A 14,585-nucleotide genomic window follows, 5' to 3' on the forward strand; every position below is an offset into this window, starting at 1 on the left:
GGACATGCAAAACAGATCCATGAGTCTTATTTCCCCACTTTCAATTGTAAATGGGAATGTGCAATACAAAGAACAGAATTTGGGGGTCAAGCGATCTATCCTTCTTTCCCCCTCTTATATTATCCTATCTTCCTTAGCGTTTCCCGCCTGTTCTCTGATGCCAAACGATTGCTACTGTATAGCCAGAAAGACACCAGCATTAAGGATGCACAGAAAGTCGCAGGGAAACTGCAGAAAGTTGGGAAGACTATTTCAGGTAAATGAACAAAGGATGTGCTGTACATTTGGTGTTGCGTCAATAAGATGGAAAGGGCTCACTGATGCTTAAATGTGCACTGGCTAACTTTGTAAGGGGGGCCCCAGCCATACCACAACAAGGAGTTCACCCCCATCTGTCCCTACCCCATGGCTGGACCCCTGTGTTTACCTGAAAAGTAAAGGCACTTTTCAGGTAAAAAAAATAACTGAATCAGAAGCCGGAATTTAAAATATAGCTGCAATCCTGTGCATGCTTAGTTGTAAATCAACCCTTCAAAATCGATAAAAGATCTGTTTTCAGAGAAAGTATGTTTAATGCTTTCATCTTAATGTGAAATAGGCCATTATTTCTTTCAGAGAGCCCCATCATTCTCCCCAAATGTGTTTGGTTTCTTGTGTGTCAGCACCTCTATTTCAGTACTTTCCCCCATCCTCAGCTCTCTGTGGTTTATGTGTTTGTGGAGCCTTTACACTGAGGTGGCAACGGCTTTGTTGTTATTTATTGTTGTTTATATACATATACATATACACACACACATATATCTGTGTGTATGTGTGTGTGTGTGTGTGCGCGCGCGCGCATTCTTATTTACTTACTTATTTATTTACTTAAAGGTAAAGGGACCCCTGACCATTCAGTCCAGTCGTGGCCGACTCTGGGGTTGCGGCACTCATCTCGCTTTATTGGCCGAGGGAGCCGACGTTTGTCCACAGACACTGTACATTGAAAAGTGTGTGTGAACAAATGACTAGCAGAAGCAAGTGTAATAATAATAATAATAATAGTAATAATAATAATAATAGGTAAAGGTAAAGGAAAGGGACCCCTGACTATTAGGTCCAGTCATGACCAACTCTGGGGTTGCGCCGCTCATCTCACTTTATTGGCCAAGGGAGCCGGCTTATAGCTTCCGGGTCATGTAGCCAGCAGGACTAAGCCGCTTCTGGCAAACCAGAGCAGCGCACGGAAACGCTGTTTACCTTCCTGCCTGAGCGGTACCTATCTATCTACTTGCACTTTGACATGCTTTTGAACTGCTAGGTTGGCAGGAGCAGGGACCGAGCAACGGGAGCTCACCCTGTCACAGGGATTCGAACCGCCGACCTTCTGATCGGCAAGTCCTAGGCTCTGTGGTATAACCCAGCGCCACCCGCGTCCCCGATTTACTTACTTACTGCTTATATAGCAGACATAGGGTGTGGTGTGCTATGAAGGGATCAGATATATGTGGCAAAATAAACTTTCAGCCCCAGGACCATTCTTTTGAGCCTTCTGAGAAGATAGGCTTGAATCATGCATTAGGCCCCCTCTTTTTTACCTTCTTGTTTCTGATACAGGAACTGGGCTGGGAGAAATAGCGGCTACTGTCATATGTAAGCAAGGTGGAAGAGGAGGTTCCCTATTGTTGTTGTTAAACCATCACCCTCAACCCCTGTGCTTTATGTGTGAATGGGGAAAACACCTGAACGATAAATATGTTTGCCCTCACTACGTTTCTTCTCTGACATGATGTTCCATTTCTTCACCCTCCCCTCTCATCTTCTCCATTGCAAGAGTTCTTCCGCATTTCTCGTAGTTTTTATTCAGACTTTAAAGGGAGTATGGTTTCTTTGTAATGCAAAACCACACTCCTTGGAAAGCTGCAAGGGAAATTCATTGAAGAAGATGCCTGGGCTGTAGCATCTGTGTGGGTTTTTTTGAATATTTTGCCCATGCTTGGTTGGTTCAGGTTTTATGAGGACGGTGCTTGTAATCTGCTAGCTCATGTTGATGATGGTTGTAAAGAAGTGAGTAAGGTATCCAGTCAAAGTGCAAATCCTGTAAGTTGGCAGAAAACACCTAGTGATTTCGGCAGCTAACGCCATAAAATTACTTGTTGCAGGATTAAATGAGTAATGAGTATCTCTGAGCTTAAATTTTATTGTTAACTCTATTTGTAATTATCCATCTATATAAAACAGTGATATGTATAAAAACAATTTTAAAAAATTACAGCAATGCGGTTTAAAACTACAGTACACACATAATATCAGCTGAAATCCAATTAAGATGAGAATAATAAATTTTATTATTTGTTCCTCGCCCATCTGACAGGGTTGCCTCAGCCACTCTTGAGTGGCTTACAGCATATACAAAAACATAATAAAACACGGTGTGCATGAGTTTGAGAGTGATATACAGTGCTCAAAGTGAGTACGGAAAGGATGGTTAGGCCCAATCTGATTGTTTCCCTCTTTAAACAGAAAAGCGGGGTGATACCTTGTCTCACTTTGAGCATTGGTGGGATGTGCCTGGAGTGCCTGGAGGCAGTTGGAGGATGGATGGCGGCTAATGGATTGAGGTTGAATCCTGACAAGACAGAAGTACTGTTTTTGCGGGACAGGGGACGGGCTGGTGTGGAGGACTCCCTGGTCCTGAATAGGGTAACTGTGCCCCTGAAGAACCAGGTGCGCAGCCTGGGAGTCATTTTGGACTCACAGCTGTCCATGGAGGCGCAGGTCAAATCTGTGTCCAGGGCAGCTGTCTACCAACTCCACCTGGTACGCAGGCTGAGACCCTACCTGCCCGCGGACTGTCTCGCCAGAGTGGTGCATGCTCTGGTTATCTCCCGCTTGGACTACTGCAATGCACTCTACGTGGGGCTACCTTTGAAGGTGACTCGGAAACTACAACTAATCCAGAATGCGGCAGCTAGACTGGTGACTGGGGGTGGCCGCCGAGACCACATAACACCGGTCTTGAAAGACCTACATTGGCTCCCAGTACGTTTCCGAGCACAATTCAAAGTGCTGGTGTTGACCTTTAAAGCCCTAAACGGCCTCGGCCCAGTATACCTGAAGGAGCGTCTCCTCCCCCATCGTTCTGCCCGGATGCTGAGGTCCAGCGCCGAGGGCCTTCTGGCGGTTCCCTCATTGCGAGAAGCAAAGCTACAGGGAACCAGACAGAGGGCCTTCTCGGTAGTGGCGCCTGCCCTGTGGAACGCCCTCCCATCAGATGTCAAAGCGATAAATAACTACCTGACATTCAGAAGACATCTTAAGGCAGCCCTGTTCAGGGAAGTTTTTAATCTGTGATTTTAGTGTATTTTTGGTTTCTATGGAAGCCGCCCAGAGTGGCTGGGGAAACCCAGCCAGATGGGCGGGGTACAAATAATAAATTATTATTATTATTATTATTATTATTATTATTATTATTATTATTATGTGAAGTAGTGTGTGTGCATGGTTAGCATGTGTCGGAAACACATGTGCGTAAGAGTAGTTTGTGTTTGCGTGCATACAACAAAAGATGTTGCACTTCAGAGAACAAGCATGCGCCTCCTCTTGTTCTGCAATAGAGCTGACGTTTCCTGAAAGTCTTCTACAGATAGAAAACACTGACAAGAGTTGAGCGAAATATTAATAAACAGCACTTTGCATTTCAAGTGTATAAGGCACTTCATAAAAGTGATCTTAGTAATCCTGGTGACAGGCCATTGCTGTTCCATCGATATTGCAGATTGGCGGCTGGGCAGGGGCCGAGCTGAGGCTGAGAAAACAGTGACTTTGCTAAGGCCACACAGTGAGCGCATGGCCGATGCGAACTGTGAACTGTCAGCATTTTGCAGCTCATGCTCTTCTTAACCAATACCCTGGTGCTGGGGAAAGGAATGGCAACAGCAGCTTCTCTCTCAAAAGTGAAATGTATGGTATTAATGCTAATAAAACGAAAGCTAGCAAATTGATTGGATAAACAAGGCCTGGGGCAAGCACATGTTTGTTTTATAAGGCAACTTGAGAATGTGCAGTTGAATGTGTATACTTTTTTTTAAAAAAAGAAGAACATTGTGCACTGCAATTCAGAATGTTTGTATGACAGACACCATATTGTTGGTGCGAGCTGTGGTGAACAAAAGGGTGCTTGTCCTTTATGTTACACTCACACAGTCTCCGGGAAAATTCGTCAGAAGCTGTTGTAGCAATGACCTATAGCTTCAGGGTTCTGTTGCCAGCAAATGGAAAAGAAAGACCACGCACAGAAATGAAAAGCACCTTTCAGGATTAGATGGCCATTATTTCTAAAGCATAAAGAGGAGGCCTTGAAAACTTGCATGCTACTTCAGGTTTTCAGTTTCCCCAAGTAGTAGGAAATCTGAGGGCACCTTTTTACAGAGTGACTTCCTCATGATGAGACAGTACAGTGGTACCTTCAGGTTACATACGCTTCAGGTTACAGTCCTAACCCAGAAATAGTACCTCAGGTTAAGAACTTTGCTTCAGGATGAGAACAGAAATCGTGGGGCGGCAGCGGGAGGCCCCATTAGCTAAAGTGGTGCTTCTGGTTAAGAACAGTTTCAGGTTAAGAACGGACCTCCGGAACGAATTAAGTACTTAACCCGAGGTACCACTGTACTTAACAATGCTTTTGTAATATCTGTTTGCTTACGATGGGCAATTACCAACATTGAATCAGTGTTGGCCCCCCAAAAGCAACTGCAGACCCATGCAGCTCCCCTGGGGCTGCAAAACTCAGGCATTTTTCTTTGGCTAGATATGAATGGCAAAAATATTTTCTTTATCCCCCACACTGGCAGGTGGGGTATGATCCAGACTCCATTGGCTTTGAGATGTCACCAGGAACCATAAAGCCATATTAAGCTTTCTCTCCTGCAGCTATCACAAACATCTGGGCAGCTGGCTTTTTCTTCACTTTCCGTGTAAGAACAGTGTGTTCCATAATAACACCATAATTGCATGCCGGTTTTTTATTATTTTTATATTTTGCATTGCTTCATCTGGCCCACAGTGAGACAAAACAGATGAGAAGTTGCAGGGATGGTACAACTGGGAGGAGAGTAGCAGGACCCTTTCACCCTTCCAAACTATGCCCTCCCACTGCCACATTCCGGCCATTCTGCAGCTGCCATGTTTGCTGCCAGTTCTTTACTTCAGCCCTAAAGCTTTCTGGCTTGCCCCATTTTAGCTCATCATAAAATAATATTCTATACAGTGGTACCTCTGGTTAAGAACTTAATTCATTGTGGAGGCCGTTCTTAACCTGAAACCGTTCTTAACCTGAGGTACCACTTTAGCTAATGGGGCCTCCTGCTGCCATCGTGCGATTTCTGTTCTCATCCTGAGGTAAAGTTCTTAACCCGAGGTACTACTTCCGGGTTAGTGGAGTCTGTAACCTGAAGTGTTTGTAACCTTAGGTGTTTGTAACCTGAGGTACCACTGTACTAGATTGGGACATGTCAACAACTATACCAGCACAGTGTCACAACTCCTCACCTGCTCACCCCCACCTCCAGGTACTGTATATGTTTTGCTAGTCTTATCAAAACTGTTTTGGATTCCTCCAGAATTCCTAGGACTATAGAATCGTATAGGGACCCAAAGATTCATCTGCTCCAACCCCCCTGCAGGATGTCTTGCCAAAGCAGAACTCTCCACATTAGTTTTTGCTTTTTGGCAAAACTGTGTTGTGGGTCGAAGCTCTGAAGACCATGTCCCTTTTCAAAGCCACTGTTTGTTCACCTTTCAAAATTCCTTCAGGAGAGAATTCCCAAATGGGACTAGGAATGTTACTTCTTTGAAAAATCAGGGCTGGTATTTGCCTTGGGAAGAAATCCCTCGCTGGCACCAACCACACCCTTCCTCCTGAATGCAAATGTAAGGTTACCAGACGTCCCCGTTTCCTGGGGACACCCCCAGTATTTACAAATCAGTCCCCATACAAAAGTGTCCCCAGATTCATTGAAAAAAATCTGGTAACCTTAAAATAGTGGTGCCAGAGGAGCAGAGGAGAGGAAAGTTCGATTCCTTCTCCCTTTCTGATCCTGATGCCTCCCCATCCCTGCCTCCCCCGTGGCTGCTATTCTTTTTTTAAAAAAAATGATGGTTAAATACAAGGACACTTTAAATATCACAACTAGTATGACCTTCAGTGTCCTAGTGACATTGTTGTGGAAGGTCATTACAATTATTGTTGACTGCAGATATTCAGGGCCTTGAGGCATTTGTGTGCTCTCCTGATCCTTTACTACCGAGAAGAGGTTAAAAGACCTTTGCCTCTCGAGCCTAGGAAAAAGGAAGTTGAGAGAAGATAGGGCTGTGCTCTGCAAATACAATAGGAAGCAACCCTCACACATCACTATGTGCTTAAGTCAGCTGGACTGAAATGTGGATATATGAGGACAGGATTACACCTTTGCCGAATAAAGGTGAAGGAAGGGCCATGAGAGATGGAACTTTTTTGACTTGGGCTACAATGTAGTTGTCAAGTACAAAACCATATATTTTGGAGATTGGAACATCAGAGTGGTGGAATAAATGTTTGGTAAGAGCCATGAACCAGAGCAGTGCTCAAATGGAACTTAATACAGTAGATTGTTTAAGAGATATTAGGGTTGATTCGTAATTGGAGATTATTTGCCTGAAGAAGTCAGGAAGAAACCACCACCAGCCAGGAGAGTCTTCCTGCCTTTCCCATAAAACATCAGCCATGGTGTAAAAAGGACCCATTGGATGGGATGGTTTGTTTTTGAGATAATATCATTTTTTCCTCAAGCAATTGCCTTCTGGTTATTGTCGACAGTTTCTGATGCATTTTAATGCATGGAGGAACATTTTGGACAGAATGAATCCCTTGGGCAAAGCTTTTTTTGGGGGGGGGAAAGGGGAATAAATATGTGGCTTCTTCATTTGAGCTATTGTAAAAATTGCTTCTTGAACCGATGCTCTCTGATCATTCTTGTTTTCTGAGATAACAATGTGATAATAGACTAAGGGTTAAGGGAGCAACCTTTAAAATCAAGGGGAGGTTTGCAGGGGAGAAACACCATTTGTTTTCCCCTCCATTCATTTATTGTATTAGATTTCTTATTTGCCACTTCACACAGGTCCCAAGTCTGGTTACAGCCATATAATATACAATTGTGAAGCAAATAAAACAACTGCAACCATAAAACAAGTCTAAAAACCTCTCCATATGTAAAAATAATACAAACATTTAAAAACTATTCCACACATAAAAATATGCAGATTGAATTGCTCCCGGAACATGGAACTCCAAGAAATGAAAATATTATTTCTACACCATTGTTGAGCACTGTGTTCCAAACTTTACTTGTGCCAGATTCAATTTGCTTCTGTGGCATGACTTAGTGGCTTTGTTTTGATTGATAATCTCAGGGCAGTGATTCCACATTTAGTCTAGCCATTTCTTACAAGGACTAGGAGCCAAGCATTTGTTATCTGTGACTGTATATTGTGTCTCCGTTTCACTGAGTCACTTTTTGGGTCGGAGCCAGAAATAAATCTCAAGAGTGGGTGCAGTTGTAATGCTATTAACTGCCTGTATCCAAAAGGTATGGCTGAGTCAAAACGTTGATATCATGGCACACACAAGCTAGTCTCACATCAGGACATAAAGGCTGCAAGGTCAGACATCATGCTTCCAACCTGCTCCCCTATCAGCCATTTGGCAAAATTGTGTTTCTTAGCTGCTGAAAGACATGGAACTGGCATCAGTTTCTTGAAATTTTGCAACTTGCTTTTCCAGCAGGAATTTCTTGCCTCTGCACTGAGCCTTTAAAAAAAAAAAGGTAAAGGACCCTTGACAGGCCGAGGGAGCTGGCGTTTGTCCGCAGACAGTTCATGTGGCCAGCATGACTGAGCCGCTTCTGGCAAAACCAGAGCAGCGCACGGAAATGCTGTTTACCTTCCCGCCAGAGTGGTACCTATTTATCTACTTGCATTTTTGGCGTGCTTTCGAACTGCTAGGTTGGCAGCAGCTGGGACCGAGCAACGGGAGCTCACCCCGTCGCGGGGATTCGAACCGCCAACCTTCTGATCGGCAAGCCCAAGAGGCTCAGTGGTTTAGACCACAGCACCACCCACGTCCCTGCACTGAGCCTTACCCTTCCTCAAACTTGAGGCTAGTTCACACAGCCCTTCTGAGCTCCCTGCAGCTGAAATAATTGTACTCTGCCCATGCTGACTTTTAGCCATGCTGCCATTAACATGTCAGTCTGCACAGATGAGTTTTTGACATTTCTGTTAGGGTCTCAGGGGCTTCGAATGGGGATCTTGGGCCATGATGTTGGGACTTACTGGACTTCTTGCCGTACTTGTTAATCATGCAAATGGGTGTAGTTATAAGTAGAAAGCACAAGAGGCCTCTCCCGCAACGAGGCTCTGAGACTCAAGCAATATTCAGATCTAATTCTTTGTCTTCCTATTGGAATTTAAATCCCCAGTGGATTGATCAAAACCAAACCAAGGAACAGGCCTCAAGATACAATGTGTTCTGATGAGCTGTGGAACAGTATATTAGAGCACAGCATATATGTTGTAGCCAAGTTCTCTTCCTTGGGAGCAATTTCTCCTACCATAATATCCTTCAGTACAAGAGGTATTGTCTGAGTAGGTTCTTCCTTCAGTTAGTTGCATCCATAGCAAGCTTAGACTAGAGACGGCCATTTTTAAAGATGGAACCAAGTGAGGCATTGGTTCCCATAGTGTACTCTTACCCTTCTCTTGTCCTCTCTCAGGTTTTAAAAACAGCTGTGCAAAGAGGTGACTATCCTGAACCAGGATAGCTCCTTCAGTCAGCTCTTAACAGTAATCTGCCTCCAGCTGAATCTCTCTGCACAGAAGGACCTAAGTTCTGACTGACCTTGTAGCTCTCTTCAGAACTCTGCTATCAGAACGTGCACATGCATTGACTCAGCTACTTTTTTTATGGAGAGCCAAGTACGGGAAATGTACTTCTTATCAATGATGTACCTTTATCTCCAGCTGTTAAAGTTTATCATGCTGAGAACACACACTGGGTAACTTTGCAAGTTAGGGGCTCTGCACTGACAGTTTAGCTCCGAAGAACCACAAAACAAGGGTCTAATCGGCTGATAATGTGTAAACAGCATGGGAAGGGGAATCAATTCAAGCTTTTGCCTATGGTGGTTTTCAGTTATTTCGGAGGCACGATTTGCATGCTATTTTACCTGCTGCAGCTGGTGAGACTCATTGTGAACTGTTAAGGGATATCATAGGGCATGTCATATGTCAATTATGTTCCTACAGTATACCTTTTGTCCAGAACTCCCCCCCCCCCTTTTTAAGAGAAGATTGGAAAACGTTTATTGAATATATGTGGGGGTATTGTGTACACTTGAAAATGTTGGCAGCATTAAGATAAATTCAACAGTGTAAATAAGTTTTGATGGATGCAATAATGGAATCCTGAATGGTTTAGTTTATGTAAAATATGCAGGGATTTATGATATGCAAAATGAAACATGGAAAGAAAAGAAGGGAAGTCACTGGTATTTTGGTATTTTAAGGTTGTTTAAATGAGTATTCTAAAAAGTATATATATATATATATATATATATATATATATATATATATGAGAGAATGTCCTTTTTTTGCTTTTTAAATAATAAATTATGAGGGAGGAAGTAGGAGACCCTTTAAAAACCCACAAATAACAAACACCACCCACTGAGTCCTTCCAGTTTTAACCAAATGATGAGCCACTGGTAGCCTTCTTAGAAAAGCAGTGAAGAGGTTTCTACAAAAAGGTAAGGTTCCGGAAATTTGTCCAACTTCCGAAATGTTCAGAAACCAAAGCACGGCTTCTGGTTGGCTGCAGGAAGCTCCAGGTTTGCGGCATTCGGAAGCCAAAACATTTGAGAACTAAGCTGTTTGAAAACCAAGGTATGACTGTACATTGAAAAGTGTGTGTGTGTACAAATGACTAGCAGAAGCAGGTGTAATAATAATAATAATAATAATAATAATAATAATAATAATAATAAAAAGGTAAAGGGACCCCTGACCATTAGGTCCAATTGTGGCCGACTCTGGGGTTGCGGCGCTCATCTCGCTTTATTGGCCGAGGGAGCCGGCGTACAGCTTCCGGGTCATGTGGCCAGCATGACTAAGCCGCTTCTGGCGAACCAGAGCAGCGCACGGAAACGCTGTTTACCTTCCCGTCGGAGTGGTACCTATTTATCTACTTGCACTTTGACGTGCTTTCGAACTGCTAGGTTGGCAGGAGCAGGGACTGAGCAACAGGAGCTCACCCCGTTGCGGGGATTCAAACCACCGACCTTCTGATCAGCAAGCCCTAGGCTCTGTGGTTTAACCCACAGCACCACTCACGTCCCTAACAATAATAATAAAAATTATATATATATATATATATATATATATATATATATATATATATATATATATATACCCTGCCCATCTGACTGGGTTGCCCCAGCCACTCTGTGAACACCCTGCAAGCAAATCAGGATGAATGCTTATTGTCAGGAGCTGTCCTGCAAATAAATCAAAAGGAATGTTCAATAAAGACCGGACATAGTCTAACCACCATTGAATGCTTTGTGTAAACAAATCAGGATGATTGCTGAACAAACCGGTTGTCTGCAGGAGGCCTCCATTGAGGAGTATGGCTAGTACCAAGAAGAAGCCATAGTGGTCAGCAAATGTCAATACAGCTTTAAATTGCTATGACATCATGGTGATCAAATTTCTAACCGAGACAAACAGCACAGCTACAAAGCTTAATGAAGTGTGGGATTTTTGACTGCTAAAACTTCGCCACTTTAATTTAGTACTGATTAGTGGGATGAGCAGTGCTGTTGAATGATGGTGCTATCATTAGAGGCATCTCATTGAGGTTGATCGATGCCGTACTCTCTCAAGGGAAGATCTATCTCAAATCTTGGCTCTGTGCACTGCATATGCAGCCCTGTGTTGTCTGGAAGTGGAACACTGGTCTTACATCAAAGAACAAAACTGGGAGCAGAGAAAATCCCTGGATGAGTTTCTGTATACCTGAAGGAGCGTCTCCACCCCCATCGTTCAGCCCAGACACTGAGATCCAGCGCCGATGGCCTTCTGGCGGTTCCCTCATTGCGAGAAGTGAGGTTACAGGGAACCAGGAGAGGGCCTTCTCGGTAGTGGCACCTGCCCAGCAGATGTCAAGGCAATAAACAACTATTTTACTTTAAGACAACTGAAGGCAGCCCTCTTTAGGGAAGTTTTTAACGTCTGGTGCTGTATTGTTTTCAATATTCAGTTGGATGCCGCCCAGAGTGGCTGGGAAAACCCAGCCAGATGGGCGGGGTATAAATAATAAATTATTGTTATTACTATTATTTGTGGCAAATTCAATTATACTGTAGAGTGGGGATTGCCCATGTAGTGCCTTGCAGGTGTTGCTTGACTCCAACTCCCATCAGCATCTGTCAACGTGACCTGTGGTCAGGGATGATGGGAGTTGTCATCCAAAAGCATCTGAAGGTTGCTATGTTGGGTACCCTTGCTGTAGATGAACACGGAAACTGGCAGATTTAGGCTCCGCTTGGTTGTTGTTTTTTTAATTCTCACCAAAGGGGATAACACAAAGGTGCCTACAACTTTGGAATATCAGTCGTGTCGTATGGAGAATAAATAAAAAAAGTTGACCCAGTAACTTTTTAAATAAGCAGTTGAGTTTAGTTATTAAGTTATAATTGACATGAGTGGCACTGTGGGGACGTGGGTGGCGCTGTGGGTTAAACCACAGAGCCTAGGACTTGCCGATCAGAAGGTCGGCAGTTCGAATCCCCGTGACGGGGTGAGCTCCCGTTGCTTGGTCCCAGCTCCTGCCCACCTAGCAGTTCGAAAGCACGTCAAAGTCCAAGTAGATAAATAGGTACCACTCCAGTGGGAAGGTAAAACGGTGTTTCTGTGCGCTGCTCTGGTTTGCCAGAAGTGGCTTAGTCCTGCTGGCCACATGACTCGGAAGCTGCACGCCAGCTCCCTCGGCCAATAAAGCGAGATGAGCACCGCAACCCCAGAGTTGGTCACGACTGGACCTAATGGTCAGGGGTCCCTTTACCTTAAGTTATAATTAATTAGGGACAGTTTGTCCCTCCCCTCCCTCTCTTTCTCTCTCTCATTCCATTCACAGATAGTGAACAAAGTTTTAGAATTAATCCAGCTAAAGTAACAGGGTGTTTGATGCACATGGCAAGGCATCGTGACGTTTCTTTGCCATTCCACTCCAGGAGGGTATAGTTGAGTCCTGCCTTAGGACAACCTGAGGAATTTGATGCAAAAAAAATTGTGTGTCGTGAAGATTGTGCACCCTGCCATATCGTACGCAGTTGTGCTGCTTTGAACCAAGGCTGTTGTGTCGGACAGAGAGGATGGTTCAGAAACTCTCGGCACCTCCTTTGCTTACGCCGTAGGCGGATTGGCTGCCAGCGTCCAGACTGGCTGCATGCCTGGTTGGTTTGCATGTTTCAGTGATAGATTTTGCTGAACATGACAAGTGTTGTTCCTGGAGGAAGAGACGGTGCAGCAGCTCAAAGGCGCTGTCTTATTTGCCTCGTGATTACTTATGGGGAAGTAGAATATTTATCAGCCATGATGTCAGATTATTTTAGGGAGAGATGTTGGGGGGGGGCAGGCTTTGCTTTAGTCATCTGAAGTGTTTGAAATCTTGTCTTTTAAACCATACTTGGTCAGTTTGTTGTTGTTGTTTTTAATTGTGATGAATACACAGAGTCTTTCACCTGTGCAACTTCACGTGCACTTTGTAGCATATTCCGCACTTCAATCTAATGATATTTGACCTTCATCCATAGCTACGAATCTTCACGTCTAACCCCCACCCCAAATATAATAGTCTCTACAGGGATCTGATACAGCTTGTTGATAGTTTCATGCACAATCTTAATTATCTCCTCGGCTTTGCTGAGCGGCGGGACCTCTGCTGCATCTGCAACCCTTCCATTCACAAGAACTGCAGTGGAATAAGGGGCCAGGGCAATCGGGAGGGATTCTGGACCCAATTCCTGTGCCAACTTCAGGCTAGCACAGGCCCAGATCAGGTTGGATGTCATTGCACATCAGCTGTGAGACCAACTTGAGATTCAGCAGATCCCTTGCTGGCTGGCTGAGCCCCTCTCTGCCCTTAGAACACCCCACTTCTGCTGGCATGGATTCCACCAGTGGGCCTCCTCGTCGCCTGTACATATTGGTGGCTGGCAGGATGCCAGCTTACCTGGGAGAGCTGGGCAGAGGGACAATTCCACCTCATCCAACCCTCCCATTCCCAGCTCAGAGTATTGGAAGCTTGGATTGCTCTGCTGGTTATTTACCAGACTTTACAGATGGAGATGCGGGTGGCACTGTAGGTTAAACCACAGAGCCTAGGACTTGCTGATCAGAAGGTCGACGGTTCGAATCCCCGCGGCGGGGTGAGCTCCCGTTGCTTGTTCCCTGCTCCTGCCAACCTAGCAGTTTGAAAGCATGTCAAAGTGCAAGTAGATAAATAGGTACCATTGCGGCAGGAAGGTAAACGGAGTTTCCATGCGCTGCTCTGGTTCGCCAGAAGCAGCTTAGTCATGCTGGCCACATGACCCGGAAGCTGTACGCCGGCTCCCTCGGCCAATAAAGCGAGATGAGCGCCGCAACCCCAGAGTCGGCCACGACTGGACCTAATGGTCAGGGGTCCCTTTACCCCTTTACCTTTACCTATTATTCAGATGCACACATATTGTTTCATAAATGAAGGTGATCACTTATATACGGCATACAGTTAAGTCTATGGTTAATGGGGCAGGCTTTTGGTGATCACTGTGGGCACATTGGTTTCTTGTAGAGCTATTGTATCAGAGTGATCTTTGTTTTAAATACTACCCAGTATTGGCAAAGCTCAACATGCCTAAAGACTTTTGGCTTCTGCACAGTTTCAGAACACGCAGAAAGAAGCAGGGATATAAGTTTGGGCATGCCCTAAGCCTGTCAGTCAGAAAGCTCTGGTTTGAAACACTCTGTATGATCCCTATTCCTCAACTGGGGTGAATTTATGAAGGAGTGACCCAAGAAATTATAGGTGTTTAAAGCAAGGGACGTGAGTGGCACTGTGGTCTAAACCACTGAGCCTAGGGCTTGCCGATCAGAAGGTCGGCGGTTCAAATCCCGATGCTCAGTCCCAGCTCCTGCCAACCTAGCAGTTCGAAAGCACGTCAAAGTGCAAGTAGATAAATAGGTACCACTCTGGCGGGAAGGTAAACGGCGTTTCCGTGCGCTGCTCTGGTTTCGCCAGTAGTGGCTTAGTCATGCTGGCCACATGGCCCGGAAAAACTGTCTGTGGACAAACGTCGGCTCCCTCGGCCAGTAAAGCGAGATGAGCGCCGCAACCCCAGCCTCGTTCGCGACTGGACTTAACCGTCAGGGGTCCTTTACCTTTACAGCAAGTGAATCTCCCCTGCTCCTTTCTCCCTTCCCATGTTAGCCTGGCTGATAATTAGGCCTTATAAGATAACCTGAACTTA

The 14,585-nt window shown here is 44.8% G+C and overlaps 1 protein-coding gene across 2 annotated transcripts in view; it reads left to right on the forward strand.

Annotated features, from left to right (window-relative positions):
- Positions 1–14,585, forward strand: part of ABCA1 (ATP binding cassette subfamily A member 1) — a 108,754-nt gene that overhangs the window by 28,524 nt on the left and 65,645 nt on the right. For both annotated transcript variants that reach the window (XR_014542954.1, XM_083592615.1), the window contains exon 5: positions 138–256. Coding sequence is in view for 1 of the 2 variants with exons in the window: in XM_083592615.1 (XP_083448741.1) it covers positions 138–256 (119 nt within the window). In the remaining variant the exon portion in view is untranslated. The remainder of the gene's footprint in view (positions 1–137; positions 257–14,585) is intronic.

Source organism: Podarcis filfolensis (genome assembly GCF_964270895.1).
Source record: "Podarcis filfolensis genome assembly, chromosome: 17".
NCBI lineage: Eukaryota > Metazoa > Chordata > Lepidosauria > Squamata > Lacertidae > Podarcis > Podarcis filfolensis.